General features: G+C 44.9%; 1 protein-coding gene across 1 annotated transcript in view; it reads right to left on the bottom strand.

The window, feature by feature from the left end:
• Positions 1-227: 227 nt before the first annotated feature.
• The window catches only part of LOC115094624 (teneurin-1-like), a 331,368-nt gene continuing 307,566 nt past the window's right edge, over positions 228-24,029 (bottom strand). Inside the window, exon 3 of the mRNA XM_029607878.1 lies at positions 228-432. Within this exon, the coding sequence (XP_029463738.1) occupies positions 332-432 (101 nt within the window). The 3' untranslated portion in view covers positions 228-331. The remainder of the gene's footprint in view (positions 433-24,029) is intronic.

Consider the following 24,029-nt stretch of genomic DNA (forward strand, 5'->3'; position numbering starts at 1 on the left):
CTGCGGTACACCAGAATCGTTTACCTTCCTTTCATGCGATTTGGGGTCCCTTCCAAAGATGGGTAGATGACGCCAATCCTCTTCGAGGTCCCCAGGCGCAGTCTTGAAGTTTTCCTTGGTCCGTAGCTGGTGCCACTTTTGGTTTCACTTGCACATGTGTACCACAGTTTTTGTAAGCAGAAATACCAGTGTGGGGTGGGGAGGGGGGAGGGGGATGGGGGGACATTTATGGCTCTTATGGTTCATAGGTATATTATGTTTCTTTAATTTAATGGTCTACTCAATTTCATTTCCACATGCAGTTTCTCCTTGTGGGACATGTTATGCCTGATTATTGTGTTCCTGTTTGTTGTTCTTCGGTTATATCATCCATTCTGTTGCAGTGGGATACCGCTGCTACTCTGTACATTGCATATTGATGTTTATTGTGACCTACAAATAAAAACAGATTATACATAAAAAAAAAACACCTGTGGGAACACAAGGCCTGGATGAACAGGCACAGCCACTGAGTTAAAACACCTGTGGGAACACAAGGCCTGGATGAACCGGCACAGCCACTGAGTTAAAATACCTGTGGGAACACAAGGCCTGGATGAACACGGATACACGGATAGTAAATTTTTTTTTTTAATGGATTTATATTCTTTTTTTAAAAAGTTTCTAGCACTTCATACTTGATTACACTCAGGTACTGTAGGTATTTCCCTATCCCCAGAGGAACACAAGGCCTGGAAGAACTATCAAACATAGGAATCAAAGGCATAGCTCTCAGTTGGTTCAAGTCGTTCCTATCAAACAGGTTTTACAAGGTCAGAATTAACAACAAGCAATCTGACCCCATCCTATCAGACCGAGGCGTACCACAAGGTTCATCCCTCTCTCCCACCCTGTTCAACATTTACCTCCTCCCCCTCTGCCATCTGCTATCACAACTCAAGCTTACTCATTACCTCTATGCAGACGACATCCAGATCCTCATCCCCATCACAGAATCAATTCAAAAAACCTTCGCCTTCTGGGAGAATTGTCTTCAACCAATTAAACAACTACTTTCCAACCTGAACCTGATTCTAACCTCCAGCAAAACAGAGATGCTAATTATTTCACACAACCCAAACACCTACTCACCTAGCCTTGCACAATCCACATCTTTAAACATGGATCTCTCTGCAGACATCAGGAATCTAGGAGCATGGCTTGACAACCAACTTAACTTAAAAAAATTTATAAACACCACCACCAAGGACTGCTTCTATAAACTACAAGCTAAAAAAAAGCTAAAACCACTCCTGCACTTCAATGACTTTCGCCTCGTTCTACAATCCATTATTTTTTCTAAACTCGATTATTGCAACGCAATCCTACTTGGCCTCCCCTCCACCAGCATCAAACCTCTACAGATGGTACAAAACGCCGCAGCCAGAATCCTAACTAACACTAATAAAAGAGACCATATCACCCCCATCTTGAACAACCTCCACTGGCTACCCATCAAACAGAGAATCCTATTTAAAACCTTAACCATTATTCATAAAGCAATTCACAACGTCGCACCTATATCACTACAAACTCAACTTCGTCCACACATCCTCCAGACCCATCAGAAGCGCCTACAAAGGCACCTTCATCGCAGCTCCAGCTAAATCAACACTAAGAAAAAGAGCACTCTCAACTGTGGGACCACACCAATGGAATGCTCTCCCACCAGACCTACGCCTCGAACCCAGTCTACCAGAGTTCAAAAAAAAGTTTAAAACCTGGCTCTTCAGGCAAGCTTTCCAATTCCCAGAATGTAACTGAGTTAAAAGACCTGTGGGAACACAAGGCCTGGATGAACAGGCACATCATTCACGGACAGTGGTCGATCCCAGCTAGGGACACAAGGCCTGGATGAACAGGCACACAATCGAGTTAAAACACTGGTAGCTCGCCAGCATCTTTCTGATGCATGCTAGAATATTGGCCGCGGTATGGGCATGGTCCGTCAGGTGGGTGTGCAGTAAAGCCCACCTCCACCCTGATGCTTGTTCAGGGAAGGACTCCCTGGAACGGGTCCACCCCTAGAGTTGGGTGTACCCGGTGTTTACATTGGCGTCCAGTGAATATCGTTGGCGTCTAGTGAATTCCGTTGGCGTCTAGTGAATTCCGACTGTACTTACGCACTTCAGCTGATGACAAAGGAATTGGAAGATCTCTCAGAAATAAGAATACGTGTGGGAACACAAGGTCTGGATGAACAGGCAGGCACAGCAATGGAGTTAAAACAGCAGTAGGAACACAAGGCCTGGATGAACAGGCAGGCACAGCAATGGAGTTAAAACACCTGTTTTCTGTAAACCGACATGATGTGAACGATTTCATGAATGCCGGTATAAAAAAACCTTAAATAAATAAAATAAATAAGTACCGTAAGGGAAAGTTGAAAAGAAATTTGACCAGGTTCAAGAGGGCGTGAAACCGTTAAGAGGTAAACGGGTGGGGTCCGTGCAGTCCGCCCGCAGGATTCAACTTGGCGGGTTCGGTCGGACCGGTGTTTCTGCGGATCCCCCACCCCCACCCCTTTCGCGGGGGGTGGGGGGGGGGCGGGGAACGCCTCCCGGATGGCCCCGGCCCCCGCAGGGTGCATTTCCTCCACGGTGGTGCGCCGCGACCGGCTCCGGGTCGGCTGGGAAGGCACAGGGGGGGCAGGTGGCCCGCCGCTCCGGCGGCGCGTGTTATAGCCCCCCCCCCCCCCCCCCGGCAGCAGCTTCGCCGTTTCCCCTGGTGTTTTTACTCCTAGCAAAACCTCTACCATGTACACAGGGGTCTGTATATTGATAGCCCAGCACCTGCTGTTTGAATACCGCTCTTGCCTTACCGACCCGCTGTGTCGATATTTATTATTACAGATAGCAATAGATGGAACGGAATATAGTTTTGTAAATCTATATGCTCCCAATCAGGACCAGGGGACATTCTTTAACGAAGTCAACAATCTTATCTTGTTGCATGGGAAGAGGAACCTCATTGTGGGGGGTGACCTCAATGTATCTGATCTCTTGTTAATAAAGTTACAAATATAATAAAAAAAACACCTGTGGGAACAGGCACATCATTCGACGAAAGAGGTCAATCCCACCTAGGGACACAAGCCGCGGAGGAAAAGAAACTAACCAGGATTCCCTCAGTAACGGCGATTGAAGAGGGAAGAGCCCAGCGCCGAATGCCCGCCCATCCGGCGGGCGCGGGAAATGTGGCGTACGGAAGACCGCCTCCCCGGCGCCACTCGGGGGCCCAAGTCCTTCAGATCGAGGCTTAGCCCGCGGACGGTGTTAGGCAGGTAGCGGCCCCCGGCGCGCCGGGACCGGGTTTTCTCGGAGTCGGGTTGTTTGGGAATGCAGGCCAAAGCGGGTGTTAAGCTCCATGTAAGGCTAAATACCGGCACGAGACCGAACAAACAGCTAGTAGCAATAGGAATCTCTGGATTGGCGCTCGCCTGGTTAAATCGTTTCTAACCAACAGAGGTTATAAGGTAAAAATCCAGAACAAAGAATCACCACGCCACGACTCAGCCATCGGAGTCCCACAAGGTTCCTCTTTATCCCCTACACTCTTTAATATTTACCTCCTACCACTCTGCCGACTCCTTACCAATCTCAATTTAATACACTTTCTCTATGCAGACGACATCCAGATCCTGATCCCCATCAAAGAATCATACTCAAAAACCCTCGAATACTGGGATTCCTGTCACCTAGAAATCAAAAGCCTCCTCAACAGCCTAAATCTGGAACTAAACTCCTCTAAAACTGAAGTATTACTCATAACTCCTGACAACAATCTCACAGCTTGTCTCCCAACCAACCTACAAACTACTCATGTGAGGGATCTAGGTGTGCTAATCGACAATTAACTGAACTTCAAAGCCCACATCAATAACACCACCAAAGACTGCTTCTATAAACTGCAAGTTTTAAAAAGGATAAGACCACTCTTCCACGCCAAAGACTTCAGAACCATCCTCCAAGCCCTCATTTTCTGTAAATTAGACTACTGCAACTCTACATTACTTGGACTCCCTTCCTCATACACAAAACCACTCCAAATGGTTCAAAACGCAGCAGCCCGTCTACTAACAAACACTAGGAAAAGAGACCACATTTCCCCAGTCCTAAAAGACCTCCACTGGTTACCAATTCAGTTCAGAGTCATTTACAAATCCATCACCTTCATATACAAAATCATTCACCAACACACCATAATCGACCTACAAATTCCTCTCCGTTTATACAAATCCACAAGACCGACCAGGGAAGCCTACAGAGGATGCCTCCTTGCTCCACCCACCAAAACCACTAATCACAGCACCTTAAGAGATCGAGCCCTTTCCACAGCTGGCCCACCGTTATGGAACTCCATCCGCCCAGATCTCAGAAATGAACCTTGCCTCCTAATCTTTCGGAAAAGACTCAAGACATGGCTTTTCAGGCAAGCCTTCCCGAACTCCACCTAACACGCACCATCAATAAATTCTCTGCTCAGAAGCTTTATATATTGGACTCCATATTTATATTGTACTCTTGTATATTTATATTGTACACATGTATATAATTAACCTCCTCTATCTCTCTTTATTTCTTACACTCCCAGTTCATTAGCCCCTGTTAATTGTAACTGCATCTCTTCACCACGTGTATTTATGTTTTAGGTTGTTTTCTTTGCACCCCTGTTTTCTGTAAACCGACATGATGTTCAAGATTTCATGAATGCCGGTATAAAAAAACCTTAAATAAATAAAATAAATAAGTACCGTAAGGGAAAGTTGAAAAGAACTTTGAAGAGCGAGTTCAAGAAGCCGTGAAACCCTTAAGAGGTAAATGGGTGGGGTCTGTGCAGTCCGCCCGGAGGCTCCAACCCGGCGGGTTCGGTCGGACCGGGGTTTCGGCAGATCCCCCACCCCCACCCCTTTCGCGGGGGTTGGGGGGGCGGGGAACGCCTCCCGGAGGGCCCCGGCCCCCGCAGGGCGCATTTCCTCCGCGGCGGTGCGCCGCGACCAGCTACGGGTCAGCTGGGAAGGCCCAGGGGGGGCAGGTGGCCCACCGCTCCGGCGGCGCGTGTTAAAGCCCCCCCCCCGGCAGCAGCTTTGCCGTTTCCCCCGGCGTTTTTACTCCTAGCAAAACCTCTACCAAGTACACAGGGGTCTGTATATTGATAGCCCAGCACCTGCTGTTTGAATACCGCTCTTGCCTTACCGACCCGCTGTGTCGATATTTATTATTACAGATAGCAATAGATGGAACGGAATATAGTTTTGTAAATCTATATGCTCCCAATCAGGACCAGGGGACATTCTTTAACGAAGTCAACAATCTTATCTTGTTGCATGGGAAGAGGAACCTCATTGTGGGGGGTGACCTCAATGTATCTGATCTCTTGTTAATAAAGTTACAAATATAATAAAAAAAACACATGTGGGAACACAAGGCCTGGATGAACAGGCACATCATTCGACGACAGAGGTCAATCCCAGCTAGGGACACAAGCCGCGGAGGAAAAGAAACTAACCAGGATCCTCCAAGCCCTCATTTTCTGTAAATTAGACTACTGCAACTCTACATTACTTGGACTCCCTTCCTCATACACAAAACCACTCCAAATGGTTCAAAACGCAGCAGCCCGTCTACTAACAAACACTAGGAAAAGAGACCACATTTCCCCAGTCCTAAAAGACCGCCACTGGTTACCAATTCAGTTCAGAGTCATTTACAAATCCATCACCTTGATATACAAAATCATTCACCAACACACCATAATCGACCTACAAATTCCTCTCCGTTTATACAAATCCACAAGACCGACCAGGGAAGCCTACAGAGGATGCCTCCTTGTTCCACCCACCAAAACCACTAATCACAGCACCTTAAGAGATCGAGCCCTTTCCACAGCAGGCCCACCGTTATGGAACTCCATCCCCCCAGATCTCAGAAATGAACCTTGCCTCCTAACCTTTAGGAAAAGACTCGACATGGCTTTTCAGGCAAGCCTTCCCGAACTCCACCTAACACACACCATCAATAAATTCTCAGCTCAGAAGCTGTATATATTGGACTGGACTCCATATTTATATTGTACTCTTGTATATTTATATTGTACACATGTATATAATTAACCTCCTCTATCTCTCTTTATTTCTTACACTCCCAGTTCATTAGCCCCTGTTAATTATAACTGCATCTCTTCACCACGTGTATTTATGTTTTAGGTTGTTTTCTTTGCACCCCTGTTTTCTGTAAACCGACATGATGTTCAAGATTTCATGAATGCCGGTATAAAAAAACCTTAAATAAATAAAATAAATAAGTACCATAAGGAAAAGTTGAAAAGAACTTTGAAGAGTGAGTTCAAGAAGCCGTGAAACCCTTAAGAGGTAAACGGGTGGGGTCCATGCAGTCCGCCCGGAGGATTCAACCCAGCGGCTTCAGTCGGACCGGGATTTCGGCGGATGCCCCACCCCCACCCCTTTCGTGGGGGTTGGGGGGGGGGCGGGGAACGCCTCCCGGAGGGCCCCGGCCCCCGCAAGGCGCATTTCCTCCGCGGCGGTGCGCCGCGACAACTACGGGTCGGCTGGGAAGGCCCAGGGGGGGCAGGTGGCCCGCCGCTCCGGCGGCGCGTGTTATAGCCCCCCCCCCCCCCCCCGGCAGCAGCTTCGCCGTTTCCCCCGGCGTTTCCTCCTTCCTCCTTCCCCTTTGCCAACTGTTAACTAGTCTTAACCTCATTCATTACATCTATGCAGACGATGTTCAGATTCTTATTCCCATAACAGAATCTATTAACAAACTTGGCTCTTCTTACAAGCCTTCCCTGATCCTTCAAACTTTCACTAGATAACTACAGCTACTCAGCTTTGAAAATGGAACTTCGCCCCTCCAATAATCTCCTCATTTACTAGTTTGCTACCCTACTTATGCACTTCAGCTGATGACAAAGGAATTGGAAGATCTCTCACAAATAATAATACGTGTGGGAACACAAGGTCTGGATGAACAGGCAGGCACAGCAATGGACTTAAAACACCAGTAGGAACACTAGGCCTGGATGAAGAGGCACATCATTCGAGGACAGAGGTCAATCCCACCTACTGACACAAGCCGCGGAGGAAAAGAAACTAACCAGGATTCCCTCAGTAACGGCGAGTGAAGAGGGAAGAGCCCAGCGCTGAATCTCCGCCACTCCAGGTTTGGGGATCTGAACCCGACTCCCTTTCGATTGGCCGAGGGCGACGGAGGCCATCGCCCGTCCCTTCCGAATGGCTCTCGCCTATCTCTTAGGGTTCCATGTTGAACTGCTGTTCACATGGAACCCTTCTCCACTTCGGCCTTCAAAGTTCTCGTTTGAATATTTGCTACTACCACCAAGATCTGCACCCGCGGCGGCTACACCCGGGCCCTCGCCCCGGGCTTCCGTGCCCACCGCGGCGGCCCTCCCACTCGTCGCGGCTTAGCAACGTTGACCCATAAATATTCTGGGGTGGGTATCTTGATACATAAAGATTTCCATTTTGAACTGAAACAGTCAATAAAAATGGTTAATATCCCAAAAAAAAACCACTTGTGGGAACACAAGGTCTGGATGAACAGGCACATCATTCGACGACAGAGGTCAATCCCACCTAGGGACACAAGGCCTGGATGAGCAGGCAGGCACAGCAATGGAGTTAAAACACCAGTAAGAACACAAGGCCTGGATGAACAGGCAGGCACAGCAATGGAGTTAAAACACCAGTAGGAACATGGATGAACACGGATACTCGGATAGTAAATTTTTTTTTTTAATGGATTTATTTTTTTTTTTTTTAAAGTTTATAGCACTTCATAGTTGATTACACTCAGGTACTGTAGGTATTATTTCCCTATCCCCAGAGGAACGGGCACAGCAATGGAGTTAAAACACCTGTGGGAACACAAGGCCTGGATGAAGAGGCGCAGCAGTCGAGCACAGAGGTCAATCCCACCTAGGGACACAAGGCCTGCATGAACAGGCACATGAACTAGGTTAAAACACTTGTGGGAACACAAGGCCTGGAGGAACAGGCACATCATTCGAGGACAGAGGTCAATCCCAGCTAGGGACACAAGGCCTGGAGGAACAGGCAGGCACAGCAATGGAGTTAAAACACCAGTAGGAACACAAGGCGTGGATGAACAGGCACATGAACTAGGTTAAAACACTTGTGGAAACACAAGGCCTGGAGGAACAGGCACATCATTCAAGGACAGAGGTCAATCCCAGCTAGGGACACAAGGCCTGGAGGAACAGGCAGGCACAGCAATGGAGTTAAAACACCATTAGGAACATGGATGAACACGGATACTCGGATAGTAATTTTTTTTTTTTATGGATTTATATTCTTTTTTTAAAGAGTTTCTAGCACTTCATACTTGATTACACTCAGGTACTGTATATATTATTTCCCTATCCCCAGAGGAACACGTCTGGAGGAACGGACACAGCAACGGAGTTAAAACACTTGTGGGAACACAAGGCCTGGAGGAACAGGCACATCATTCGAGGACAGAGGTCAATCCCAGCTAGGGACACAAGCCGCGGAGGAAAAGAAACTAACCAGGATTCCCTCAGTAACGGCGAGTGAAGAGGGAAGAGCCCAGCGCCGAATCTCCGCCACTCCGGGTTCGGGGATCTGAACCCGACTCCCTTTCGATCGGCCGAGGGCGACGGAGGCCATCGCCCGTCCCTTCCGAACGGCTCTCGCCTATCTCTTAGGACCGACTGACCCATGTTGAACTGCTGTTCACATGGAACCCTTCTCCACTTCGGCCTTCAAGAAGAATGCTCAGTCTGTTTAAAATAAGAAAATTGAACAGACCCACTCAAGAAGAATGCTCAGTCTGTTTAAAATAAGAAAATTGAACAGACCCACTCAAGAAGAATGCTCAGTCTGTTTAAAATAACAAAATTGAACGGGCCCACTCAAGGACAATGCTCAGCTGGAAGGCAATACATGGCTTTTTGTATTTTGGTGGATGGTGCTGGAATACTACTTACTCTAAACAGCGATAATGGCCACATTCCGCCTGGTATTCCTTAATGTTAAGGGACTGAATTCACCTTATAAAAGGCATAGCCTGTTTAAAGCATTAAATCTGCTGAAAGCAGATGTAGTCTTCATTCAAGAATCTCATTTAAAGCATAAGCATGAGATCTTATTAAGAAACTCACATTATCCTCAACAATTGTTTACTCCTAGCAAAACCTCTACCAAGTGCACAGGGGTCTGTATATTGATAGCCCAGCACCTGCTGTTTGAATACCGCTCTTGCCTTACCAACCCGCTGGGTCGATATTTATTATTACAGATAGCAATAGATGGAACGGAATATAGTTGTGTAAATCTATATGCTCCCAATTTATTTATTTATTTATTTTTTATTTTTATAAACCGACGCTCCTGTATGATATACACATCGCACCGGTGTACAATGAAACAAAACTGTCGCCTCGGGGGCTTACATTTAACAAATAACCAATCAGGACCAGGGGACATTCTTTAACGAAGTCATAATTTCTTATCTTGTTGCATGGGAAGGGGAACCTTAATGTTGGGGGGTGATCTCAATGTATCTGATCTCTTGTTAATAAAGTTACAAATATAATAAAAAAAAAACGTGTGGGAACACAAGGCCTGGATGAACAGGTGTTCCGCAGGGTTCAACATTATCAGCCACCCTTTTTAATATTTATGTTTTACCTATATGTCACTTTTTAAATGGGCTTGGTTTCACATTTTATTTGTATGCTGACGATATTCAGTTTTTAGTACCTCTTGAAAATTCAGTAGAGGCCACGTTAGAAATTGGTAAAATGTTTATTTTATCTTTAAAACAGCTACTTCAACACTTGCGCTTAGTTCTGAATATGGACAAAACTGAAATTGTGCTTCTTGAACGCAAATGTCATGTTAAAAGTATTCCAGATTTGAGGTGAAATGCTAACACTAAAATAAGTCCTGTTTTTTATACCCGTGACTTAGGTATGATTGTAGACACTGAATTCTCTTTTAAAAAGCATATTGCCGCCAAATTGAAAGATGGTTATTTTAAACTATTAACTTTAAGAAAGTGAAAGCCATTCTTAAATTTTAAAGATTTTATATCTGTTTTACAGACCTTCATTTTTGCGAATTTAGATTACTGTAATTCTTTATTACTTGGCTTACCGGTTTCATATATTAGACCATTGCAGGTCTTGCAGAATGCAGCAGCACGTGTTCTGTCTGGTAAACGGAAATGCGACCAATATTACCGCCACATTGATCAAGTTTCATTGGCTTCCAATCCAATATCGCATACAATATAAAGTGGCCTGTTTAATTCAAAATGTTGTACACGGGGAGCGAACGGAATGGCTGACTACATCTCTACGCCAGCACATACCTCAGAGAGAGCTGAGATAGGCTAATAAGGGCTTGTTATCAATTCCCAATATTAAATCGGCAAGGCTTACACAAGCCTTGCCAATATTATAATTAATATATCATAAATAATATCGCCCCTCCAATATTCTCCTCATTTACTAGTTTGCTAACCTACTTATGCACTTCAGCTGATGAAAAAGGAATTGGAAGATCTCTCAGAAATAATAATACGTGTGGGAACACAAGGTCTGGATGAAGAGGCACATCATTCGAGGAAAGAGGTCAATCCCACCTAGAGACACAAGGCCTGCATGAACAGGCACATGAACTAGGTTAAAACACTTGTGGGAACACAAGGCCTGGAGGAACAGGCACATCATTCGAGGACAGAGGTCAATCCCAGCTAGGGACACAAGGCCTGGAGGAACAGGCAGGCACAGCAATGGAGTTAAAACACCAGTAGGAACATGGATGAACACGGATACTCGGATAGTAAAGTTTCTTTTTAATGGATTTATATTCTTTTTTAAAAAGTTTCTAGCACTTCATACTTGATAACACTCAGGTACTGTATGTATTATTTCCCTATCCCCAGAGGAACACAAGGCCTGACGGAACGGGCACAGCAACGGAGTTAAAACACTTGTGGGAACACAAGGCCTGGATGAAGAGGCGCAGCAGTCGAGCACAGAGGTCAATCCCACCTAGGGACACAAGGCCTGCATGAACAGGCAGGCACAGCAATGGAGTTAAAACACCAGTAGGAACACAGAAGGCCTGGATGAACAGGCACAGCAAGTAGGTTAAAACACTTGTGGGAACACAAGGCCTGGAGGAACAGGCACATCATTCGAGGACAGAGGTCAATCCCAGCTAGGGACACAAGGCCTGGATGAACGGGCACAGCAATGGAGGTATAACACTTGTAGGATCACAAGGGCTGCACAGTAGACGCCGGTCAGGCACAGCGATTCATGTCAAAAACATGTGCTACAGTGCTTACATTATCTTGAGCATAGGAGGCAATTGGAGCTGCTGCAAGCCTTTCAATAGCTTTTAGTCATCTTGCCATTCACAAGGAAAATCTGGAAAGCCAAGCAATGGCAGGTTTACTTTCAAAAACACTAGCATTTCCATCAAGTCTGGTGACAGCCTTGAGCGGTGAGGGCTCATGATATCCCCTGTCATTGAAAAGACACGTTCACTGGGCACACTGGTTGGTGGACATGACAGATATCCTTCAGCCACTTTGGCTAGGTGTGGCCAGACAGTGGACTTGTGTGCCCAATATGCCAGCGGATCTGTCTGCATGTTCTCTATCGGCTCTGAGAGATACCGTGTCACTGACAGCTGTGCTGCTGTCTCCTCCTGTGCTTGGGAGGGCTGAGAGTCACTCAATCCAGTTACTTTCTCTCTCGCCCGTTGCACAACTGATATATCTTTATGGCCAACATGCCTTGGGCGTTCTGACATGGAGGAGGAGGTACTAATAATAGTATCTGTCACTGACACAGTGCTTCTCCTGCCAGGGCTAGCAGCAGCACAACTCTGTGACGTGCCTGCTGTTTCCACCTCTGCTTCAAGCCTAATCTGTCTCCGCCTATGGCGCTCCTGTTCACGGGCCATTGCTAACAACAGCTCCTTCACAAATGACAGACAATTGGTCTGTAGGGCGAGTTTACCTTTCACACGGGGATCACAGACAGAGGCGAGCATGTATGTGCTGTCCTCTGTTAAAGGCCTTAATCTGTCTTTCACCTGCTGCTGCAAAACGTCCACACACTGCAGCACCTCAGCAGTCATTCCCTCTTGCCGTTTAAAGCCCTCCAAATGGTCATCCAGGAATTTCACTATAGGGATGATGTCAGCCAAGGTGGAACTTCTGGAACTCAGCTCCTCCGTGACATCCTTGAAGGGCTGCAGGAGTTTTACCAGCTGACTCATGACTAACCAATCGTGATGCCCTAGGGGATTCTGCACACCTATGTCTATTGTACCAGAAAGTTCATGAAGGGGTGTCTGCAGCTCCAGTAACCTCTCCAGCATCATAAAGGTGGAATTCCACCGGGTGGCAACGTCTTGAATGAGACGCTTCTGAGGCATATCCAAATCAGTCTGCTTTTCTCGGAGAACCTGCCCCGCCCTGACACTTCTGTGGAAGTGTGCTGCTATGTTCCTGCACTTGTGTATTAACCTACGCAGGTATTCAGTCTCCTTGTCCTTGGACTCCAAGCCCAGACCTGACTTCACTACCAGATGCAGAGTGTGTGCAAAACATCGGATGTTCTTAAACCGCCCATCGCTTATGGCCTTAACCATGTTTGCACCGTTGTCTGTGACAAAAAAGCCTGCCCGCGTTTTACTGTCTCGCTGGTGTACCTGCCAGCTCGCCAGCATCTTTCTGATGCATGCTAGAATATTGGCAGCGGTATGGGCATGGTCCGTCAGGTGGGTGTGCAGTAAAGCCCACCTCCACCCTGATGCTTGTTCAGTAATAGAGCTGCTGGCTGCCCCTGCCTCTGCCATGTCCCACCAGTGTGCTGTCAGAGAGAGGTAAGAGTGTGCAGCATTCATGGCGGTCCAGATATCGCAGGTGAAATGCACTCTTCCGTCTGCCTTACCTAGCAGTGCTTGCAAGCGACTGAGACAGTGCTTGTACAGGCTGGGGATGACCTTTCTACTAAATGTGGTTCTGGAGGGGACTTTGTAATTTGGAAGTACGACCTTCAAAAAACATTTGAAACCCACATTCTCCACTAACTGCAGGGGCTGGTCATCAAGGGCAATCATTTCCCCAATGCTCCTGGTTACAACTTTTGAGGCTGCCTGCCTCCTACCCCGGGATAGCGTTACCGCACTCCACCCCATTTCCTCCATGGTGCGTTGTCACTTCTGCCACATGTCAGTGGGTTGCTGGCCTGCCGCCTGACTGCTAGAAGGGTATGAGGGCGTGGGCTGACTCTGCTGCTTTCCTACCACTGCACCCTGGTTGGAAGGGGAAGGGGTCCCCCGACGGAAACTGCCACCATCCCCAGATGGCAGTAATCTTGTTGGGTGTTGCCTCTTAATATGATGCTCCATGCCAAAATTTGATAGATGTCCCATTTGCTTGCCTCTGCTAATATCCCTGGCACAGTAATTACACCGAGCATAACGCGGGTCTTCTGTCACTTTAAAATGTGCCCAGATCGCAGATTTCTTTTGTGATCCTCCTCTCTTTCCCACCCTGGGGGTGGATGGTGGCACTGGAGTTGAGGTACTAGTGGGTGTGGGTGGTGCACCCACTGCACCCGGCGAAGCAATGCCAGCGGGGGCAACAGTCACCCTCTGTCTCCCTTCTGACAGCTCTTCCTCCTCCTCGATATCAGTGGAATGTCTCCCCTGCCGCAGAATTCTGGAGGTGGAGGCTAAAACAGGACTAACTGACAATTCTACCGAAGATTCCTCAGGTATTACATCTTCCGTTTCTGATGAGAATCCCATCCAAGAAGATTCTTCTTCTGAATCAGAAGCTAACAGTGCCAGTGCTACCTTGTCACCGCGAAGTTTTGCTGGACACTTCTGTCCCCTGGCTGCTCTTGGGTGTGTAACTTTTGTCTGGCTAGACTCTGCCTCATCTTCACTCTCCTCCAAAACTACAGGGCCAGAAACACGTGGTGGCGATTGCAAAGTTTCATGGTCTGATTTCTTTTTTTTTGCCATGGAACTGCCATCCCCTACAAAGACGTTTGATTGCAACAGTTGCCTTTTTAGCTGTACTGGTGGTGTTGCACTGGTGTCTTTTGCGGTGCCTCCGCTGCCAGTCCCACTAAGTCGCTTGCATCTCTCTTTCCCTGACATTATGGATTTAATGTCAATGAGTACTAGTGGTAACACTGCCCACTGTCCCACAATAATAATGTTCAGTCTGTTTAAAATAACAAAATTGAACAGACCCATTCAAGGACAATGCTCAGTCTGTTTAAAATTACAAAATTGAACAGACCCACTCAAGAAGAATGCTCAGACTGTTTAAAATATTAAAATGAACGGACCAACTCTGAAGGACAATGTTCAGTCTGTTTAAAATAAGAAAATTAACAGACCCACTCAAGAAGAATGCTCAGTCTGTTTAAAATAACAGAATTTAACAGACCCACTCAACGACAATGCTCAGTCTGTTTAAAAATAGCAAACTGAACAGACTCGCTGAAGGCCAATGTTCACTCTGTTTCCAATGCCCACTGCCTGCCTGGCAATGCACTGAATGTGTCTGTGTATGTGTGCAGTGCACACAGAAGTCAAGTAGATATGAGGCAGAGTACTCCCAGCCCTGGCACTGCTGCCCACCCAGCACTGAACCACTCAAGGACAATGCTTTTAAGTCTGTTTAAAAATAGCAAATTGAACAGACTCGCTGAAGGCCAATCTTCACTCTGCTTACAATGCCCACTGCCTCACTGGCTGCCTGGCATTGCAATGCACTGAATGTGTCTGTGTGTGTGCAGAAAACACAGAACTAAAGTAGATATGAGGCAGAGTACTCCCAGCCCTGGCACTGCTGCCCACCCAGCACTGAACCAGTCAAGGACAATGCTTTTAAGTCTGTTTAAAAATAGCAAATTGAACAGACTCACTGAAGGCCAATCTTCACTCTGTTTACAATGCCCACTGCCTCACTGGCTGCCTGGCATTGCAATGCACTGAATGTGTCTGTGTGTGTGCAGAAAACACAGAACTAAAGTAGATATGAGGCAGAGTACTCCCAGCCCTGGCACTGCCCCCACCCAGCACTGAACCAGTCAAGGACAATGTGGTTACGTCTGTTTAAAAATAGCAAACTGAACAGACTCGCTGAAGGCCAATCTTCACTCTGTTTACAATGCCCACTGCCTCACTGGCTGCCTGGCATTGCAATGCACTGAATGTGTCTGTGTGTGTGCAGAAAACACAGAACTAAAGTAGATATGAGGCAGAGTACTCCCAGCCCTGGCACTGCTGCCCACCCAGCACTGAACCACTCAAGGACAATGCTTTTAAGTCTGTTTAAAAATAGCAAATTGAACAGACTCGCTGAAGGCTAATCTTCACTCTGTTTACAATGCCCACTGCCTCACTGCCTGCCTGGCAATGCACTGAATGTGTCTGTGTGTGTGCACTGCAGTGCACACAGAACTAGCTTCCTTTTAAGTAGATATGAGGCAGAGTACTGCCTGCCAGTGCCCTAGCACTTCACAGCATAAAAGGAACAAACTCACTCAATATTGTCAATAACAATGTTCAGTTGTTTTTTTTCTTAGCCTAACACAGAATCTGTTCTGTGTTGTCTATCAAATCTGGTTCTGCTTTCTAGCCTGTCTCAGCCTGTCTCAGCCTGTCTTAACCTACCACCCACCACCTCCCCACACAATCGCTGAAAATGTCCGTGAACCCTCGTGCTGCTGCTGCTTTTATAGTGCTGGCTCGTCAGGAAATCCTCAGAGAAGCACTGAATGACAGCGCGATTCGCTGCATTCAGTGCTTGTCTGAAAACGTGAACGCAGATTCGCTGCGTTCCGGTATCCATGCCGACCTGTCCGACCCTTTCCTGTGAGTCACTGCGACTCACAAGAAAGGGTCAGACAGGTTGGCATGGTTACCGCAGGGGCGCCGCCATTTTGAGGTAATCCGGGGCTCCGAGCTCGCAGCTAATGGCGGCGAGAAAGCGCGCGCATGGCGGTTCGACGTATCCAACATAGCTATGTTGAATAAGTTGGAAATCCGCTCGTATACGCCTCATCAATTTTTTAAGTTAAAAAAAAAATATAAGTAGCGTTTTACATATGCGGTCAAAACGAATGCACACCCCTACTGAACACTGTTTTAAACTACAGGCAATTGTGCATCAGTAAGCCGACTTATGCTGCTGGGCGTGCACAAGCTTAAAATTAGGTGCACATAGGCAATTTTATAACATGTGCTCATATGTGCACCAAGTTATAAAATGGCCGCATGTCTGGGTGTGCACTGACACACACGAATTTATATGTGTACCTGCACACCCATTTGAAAGTTACTGTCCATGGGAATAGCCACGATTTTACTTATCACTGTGCAACAGTAGCATTGGATCTATTTACTGTTTGGGATTTTGCCCGTGTTGGAAACAGGATACTGGGGTGGATGGACCTTCAGTCTGATCCAATATGGCAGTTCGTATGTTCTTATACAAGTCATCATTCAACCAATATCAACAGGCACTGAAATGAAGAGAAAACATTTCTTAGTAACTAAAAGCTCAGCCAAGTCTCTAGGGAGAAAAAGGGTACCAATAATTTTGGGCATGATGTGAATTCAATCAGCTGATAAAATATCTGTAAATATTGGAGTTGGAGTTGCCAATTGGAGCTGTTCGCTCTGTCATTCTTTCTTTGTTGAACTTGCTTTATATAAATTTGCACAGTGAATTATAATTTGTTCTGTATGTATTCTGAACGCAAATGTCCAGTAGGAACAGGACTGTGTGAATAAATTTGCCGCACAACTAACCAGGTGCACGTACATCTGGCTCACTCTGCTGTAGACCTGGCAGATTTGCTAACATTTGCAACAAAAAAATCCTTAAATTATTTTTCCTATAATAAGCACAGTTCGTGCTAAAATCTGTTCCAGAGCAGTGAATTTTGGATTGAATCTGTAAAGGCTATGCTGTGGGCTTTGTTGCAGAGTATTTTAAAGAAAACTAGTCCTTAGCTGTTTCCCAGATAAATATGTATGGATTATCTCTCTTTATTAAGTTGTGACAGATGTATGTTGGTCATGACTGTCAGTCACACCCAAAAAAATGCATATTTGTCCTGCCTTTTGAGGTCAGTTGATGCTTGATTATTTTTTCTTAGGCTTTCAGTGACCTACCCAAAATTGTTCCCCTTTAAAGGGTAAATACAATTATACAGTGTACTACAATCATTAATGGATCTGATTGTCCTGAAAAAGTGAAGCCAGTTGGCAGTCCTAAGCCTCGTGTATTATTCACTTTCAACCATCTCACCATGAGTGAGCTCTGAGGACATTAAAAAAATCTGCCATTATATACAATACTTTCTCCAGAAGGCATTACTGAAATAACAACAACAAAAGAATGATTTGCTTAATGCAGCAGCTCACCGTCATTCACTTTCTCTGCTTGTTTTTTGGATTTTGTAGGGGGAAAATGTTCTTTTTCTTGCTCTCGGCCCCCTATTTCAATAGGTCTGCAGCCTGAGTGGCACGCAGAATTTAATTGTCCCATCAGAAGAGCTCCTTGATTTCTAAAAAGTCAAGCTCCCTCCTCCCCCTTGCTGGGAGAGATTCTGGGACAGTCATAGCTCACTGATGTCCTTCCTGGTGCATGCTGCAGTGGTATTGATATTGCCAGAAATGAGTTCACATGGAAGAAAGCGGCACATTTCAGGAGGGTTTCCTTTTTAGGGTAGGTTTGATCCAGGCCTGATTTCACCCTTCTCCAACACATTGACTTGTAAGGTAAAACCAGAACTGGGGTCAACATGTCCTGAAATAATGGAGCCCACTGAGAAAGGTACATGTAGATTCAAAATCCAGGAGTGATGTAAAGCTTCCGTTCAAACACTGAGTCACTCGGGAGTTCTGCAGTAAACATCATAAAGCAATTTACAAGTGCATCTGGATCAAAGAAGGACTGATTTTATTGTTTTGAAGTTTTGGAGATTTGCAGTATAATTTTTTTTTGTGCTTAACTGATGCAAAATGACAGGAGCTGAGTCAGCTGCAGGTCAGCACAAAACATTTTACAGGTCTGTAAAACATTCAGAAATTATAAACACTTCCAACAATTTCTAATAAACTGTTTTCATACTTTAGCTCCAAAAGGAAAGTATTTTTATTCATATTACAAAAAAAGAAAGAGGGCGAGGAAGCAGGGAAGGAGAGAAAAGAGTTTAGGTATATTTTGGCCCTGAATTGGCTCAGCTAATCTATTTATTCTGTCATCCTTTTTTTAAATTTTTCTATTAAATTTTATTAAATATGTTCAAGCACCATATAATCAGCCAACGTTAAGTGTCAATAGCATATAAACAGCCACAGAAACAAAAATTGTAATTCAGTACATCATCCAATACATGACCTCGCCTTCCCTACTTCCCACCCCAATACCATTATACAATTTGTCTCTTAAGACATAGGGAAACACAAAGAAAGTCCTTCTGTTCACCTCACTAGTTAAATATAGACTATGACGGTAACTTTCAAACCGGCAAGTGGGCACATATATGTGCGTGCATGCCAGCCTGTCCTGAGATGCGCGCATATGCGTGCATGTTATCAAATACCCTAGCCGCATGCACATGCGCGCCTAATTTTAAGTGGACCCATGCATAAGCATGTAAATACCGCTTCTACTGAGTAGGGGAATTTTAAAAGGGGTGCGCGTCCACACCATTGCCAGTTTAACCAGTTCATCCACCAGTTTGCCCAGTTAACAGCCAGGTCCTCCAATCCCCACTGGTTTGAAAACCTTTTCCCCCCCACCAGTTACCCCAGTCCCTTAAATCAAATCACTGCAGTTATGGCTAATTTTTATTTTTAATAAATGGAGAGGAAAATGACCTCAGACTCATGACATATCTTGTTCTATCGAACTATGAATGTCAATGTTTTTTATGAAATCATTGACCAAAAAACCTCCACCCATCCATGAATCTTTTATTAATCTCTGTTCTTAATGTTTACTTGAAGTATTTTTCATTTTCTTGTTTTCATAAAATTTAAAGCTTGTCACAACTGTACATCCTCTTCTAAAAGGAAGAAACTGCCAGGAAACATATCTTAGGGTGACATTGCTCTTCAATCAGAGATGAACGTCACCAAAAAGCTCCAGGCCGGGAGTTAATTTTCTGGCGTAAGAAAATGTGCTTTGCATGCTCAGCGTTTGGGCGCGCTTTCCTGCATCGGGCGGTAATAGCTAAAGTAATTGTTTTCATGCAATTTAAATGAGATGGGCGTTTGTTAGGACCCGCAATTTAGATGTGATAATCTCCTTGCTGTGTAGGACGCTCTTATTACACACCTAAAATGCGTGCCCAACCACGAGTAAAGCCATGCGCTAGGCTGGGCGCACCTTATTGCATTGGCCTGATTGTTCCATGATACAAGAACTTTGATCGCATTGAGAGAAAATATCCTTGAGGGGCATTTAGGAGTAGAAAAGTACATGCATAGATGAGATTTTCAAATCTGCATGCCTACATTTCCAGCAAAAATCTACTTGCAGGAAAGGCAGGTGCACGTGGCCTTGTGGATTTTGTCTCCCTGGCAATTTTCATATGGAAAGTCTGCCCAGGTGCTTCCTTTTGAAAATTAGTGCAAATGCATCAGGTGAAAAGTATACATGGGCTTTTTCCTAATGCAGACAGTTGAAACTTGTCTCCTAAGTGCCTCATGATGCTAAAAAAAACAAAACAAAAAAGCCATTTAAAGCAATTTTTGGAGAGCTGCAAGATTATAGGCCTTATTTTTTCACATTTTGTTTTTTGGTGGGGGAGGGAAGCTTAAACTGCAATCAATAACCCTCCTAGGATATCCATGAGGTCCACATTCAAAAGATTTGTCTGAGTTACTTCAGTGTTGGTTTCAAACATTTTTCTCCACTCTCCAATTCAATTTTTTCTAGGTATGTGCACGTGGTTTTGTTTCACTGAATATCCCAGTAACATTACCGTGGGTCACTTTTCCTGGATAACTTTCCCGCTCCCTAGCATTCTAAATATGCACGTCACACACTTCTAAAATATACACATTCCTGCTATATTCTTTTTACTTCATCAAGCTCCACCCATCTACCTCCTCCAAATAATATGAAATGAGTTCAATATGGGGTACCTTTTCAAAAGTACATGCGGGTGCGCACACATGGACGCTCGATTTTATAACATGTGCGCACTGTTATAAAATTGCGGGTTGGCGCGCACAAGGGGGTGCACAATTGTGCACCCTGCGAGCACCGACGCCCGTGGCTTTCACCCATTCCCTCCCAGGCCGCTCCGTCGGGCCTTTATAAAATAGGCCTTGATTTACGCGTGTATAGCTTTGAAAATCCGGCCCTATATATTTTGTTTCACTAGTCATTAACTCGTGGCACTGATAAACAGGGCCGGCGAAAGCACTAGGCGAACTACGGCTGGGCCTCTTTGCCGCAGCAAGCGGCCCCACATGGCTCACACCTACCTAATGGGGGGGGGGGGGGGGCGCAACGAGGGGAGGAGGGCAGGCACAATGCAGAAGGTGCCTAGGGCGCCTTGTCCCCTTGCACCAGCCCTGTTGATAAAGAGGAACTCGGTCAGTAAGTCTTAAAAAAATGTAAATGCTTGGAAAGTTGCAGCTGCTGCTCCACAATTTTCAGGTATAAAATGTCCTAAACATCGGGTTGCTGATTTATCAGCATATAGATAGCTGTCTTTAAGGTCTTGGGGCATTAATGATCAATATTCCCTTAAATCACATGGAAAGAACAATGTCTATATGATGACACCATTAACAGCAAAAATTGAAAAAACTAATGATTAAAAGTATATTATTGCTAATGCAGATTGTGTATGTTCCTGTATGAACTGGCTTTTCCACCTGTTTGGGATACAGCATGGTACATACCAAGACACTGGAATTCTTTGAATTGTGGGGTGTTTTTTTTATTTGTTTCTTTACTCAATTTTTTCCTCATTGATGACAAAGGACTCCTACTGAGATATTTGAACAGCCCTCCTATTATTGTATCTACCTGGACTATTAGCAACAATACATTAATGCTTCATTACATTAAATAGGGGTTTTGGCCATGAATATCACCAAAACGGTGAAATAGTGATATCATTATTGTTACTATTTTAGTATTTACCCCATTGTGTTAAATATCTGCCTTCTATTAGGAAGGTAATTTTCGAAGGCGTCTCCATGGGTAAAACAGTGCTCTACTCCCAGAAATGGCCCGTTGTAAAGTTATCCGCCTAACATGCCAGTACCCTTACGTGCGCATGCGGGTAAGTTTGCCTACAGTGAGCTGAGGTGTTCCTGGGATGTGTGTGCAGGTTGGGGAGGAGGGGAGAATTGGGGGAAGGATTTGCACTCACGCACACACTTTTGGTAGGAGTAATTTTCGACATGCGTACTTTCTCTTTGAAAGTTATTGTAAACTATACTTTGTAGACCGTTACAAAATGACTCCCATCAACACCACAAAAACAATTCTTCCTAAGCAACATAAAAACAACACAAAATTCAACTAATAAAATTTAAAGTCCGAATTTGGAAAAAGAAAGCCAGTACAATGAAAATATTTAGTTTAATAATCAGTAAATACAGAAAAATGTGCTTAAAGTCCTGATTTCTGAGTGTTTTCCAGGAATCAATTTAGCATGTTCCATTTACATAAAATCATGAATGTGGTTAATCTTCCACCTTTATATCCATTCTGCTATAATATTGTCATTTGTACTGCTTTCCTTATTAAATAAATATATGGTTCATATGGAAATAAATCACTTAGAGGTTAATTTTCAAAGCCATCTCCATTCGTAAAACAATGGTTTTTTGCCTGCACTAATGAGTTTTTATAAAAATTACCTGCCAAAAATATGGGTAAACTCAGGCATATAGGATTAGGTTACAGTGCATGAGCTGTATAAAGTTACATGGTAACATAAAAAGGCTCAAGTAGTCCATCCAGTTTTATGTATTCTTTTATTTATTTGTTATTCTGTTAAGTGTAGTAACTACCATTCTGTGCAGATTACCCCTTATCTTCATTCCAATCTTTTAGCCACTACAGATCCTGTGTTTATCTCAAGCTCTTTTGAATTCCATTACAATTCTTATGTTAACTACCTCTACAGGGAGATCATTCCATGCATCCATCTGCAAGGAAATATTTATTATTTCCTGGCATTGCTCCTGAATCTACCCTCTTGGAGTTTCATATTATGACCCCCTTGTTCCACAGCTTTCCTTCCATTGGAAAAGGCTTGATTCCCATGCATCAATTATACACAAATATTTAAATGTCTTTATCATATTTCCCATCCCTTCTCTCTTCCAGGATATATACAGTAATTCATAAAGTATTCAGATCCCTTCACTTTTCCCACATCTTGCTATGCCACAGACCCACTCCAAAACGGACAATATACTACAGGTAAGCATAGGCACAAGACTGTATATCTACCCACAGTAAGCAGAGGTGTTCCCTGGGGTGTGGTCAGGAAGCAGCTAGCACCTATGCAAACACTTTTATGTTTTCAAAAACATAGGTGCAATGTTTCTTGAGAAAACTATGGAGTAGATTTTAAAACATACGCGTGCACATGTATATGCGTGCGGTTCTCTTCGCGCGCACAAGGACGCTCTGATTTTATAACATGTGCATGCCGGCGCACACATGGACGCAACAATTTGATAACATGCGTGTGCCGGCGAGCGCATGTTACAAAATCCATTGGCCATGCACAGATGCGCACTGGATTTTATAATCAACGCATGCATGTGCAGGTGGCACGTTCAAGGGGGGGTGAATTTTTGCAAATTCCGCACGGTGATGCAATAGGGTCTTCCCCAGTTCCCTCCCAGTCCATTCCAATTAAGGAGTGGACTGGGAGGGAACTTCCCTAACCCCTTGCCTAACCTTCCTTCCCCTTCCCTCCCCACCCCCTAAACATAACCTATCTTGCCTCTGTTTTTTAATTTTATTACTTACTGCTCCTTGGGAGCAGAAGTAATTTATGTGCGCTGGCTGGCTGCTGGTGCGCACTTCCCCGGTTAGCGGCTAATGGCCGCTGTCCCGGCCAGCCTCTGTCCCGCCCTGCCCCTCCCCACCCAGAGCACACCCCACTGGCCCGCCCCTTTCTCAGGACCCAGCACTTGTACGCATATCGCCACATACATGCGTGGCTGGGCCCTTTTGAAAATGCGCGCAGCACAGCACACACAAGCATTCCCTTTCAAAATTGGTGTAAAGTCTGTGGGCGAAATATACCCACGGACTTTACACCAAAATGAGGAATTAGAAAATTCCCCCCTTAATGCTAAGTTGCCTCAAGGTGGGACTAGTATACATAAAAATTCCACCCCACCTCCCCAGAAAAACAAACAAACAACAATCTGCATGACACCAAGGATTTGAAATCAATTTTAGAACACTATACTTCTCTGACAATATCCTACTGCATCCAAGAGTTTATTTGAAACTAGAATTCTCATATTAGAATATCAATATATAATCAGTCTTTCATTTCAGGGGTCAAGATTTTGTGCATTTCAATAGGGTTTGAGTGAACAGCTGGATTTTGAATAACTTACAAATAAAAGGATGCGTCACAAGGAAATAATGGTGAACATGCACTGTGGTAATCCAGATGAGAAATCAAGGCATGGATAGAAGCTGCTGAATTAGATGGAAGTAAATGTGAAGAAACCCTACCAAACCTTGAGCAGCACTGAAAGAGTTTGATCACAGAGATTATATTTTGCGTAAACTAATACTCCCAACCTCTGATTTTCTAGAAGAGAACAAACAACATTCATTTCAAGCTGGAACTCAAGAAGCAGGGTATCATAAAATCACATTAACACATAGAGCAAATGAAATACA

Source organism: Rhinatrema bivittatum, chromosome 6, assembly GCF_901001135.1.
Source record: "Rhinatrema bivittatum chromosome 6, aRhiBiv1.1, whole genome shotgun sequence".
Taxonomy (NCBI): Eukaryota; Metazoa; Chordata; class Amphibia; order Gymnophiona; family Rhinatrematidae; genus Rhinatrema; species Rhinatrema bivittatum.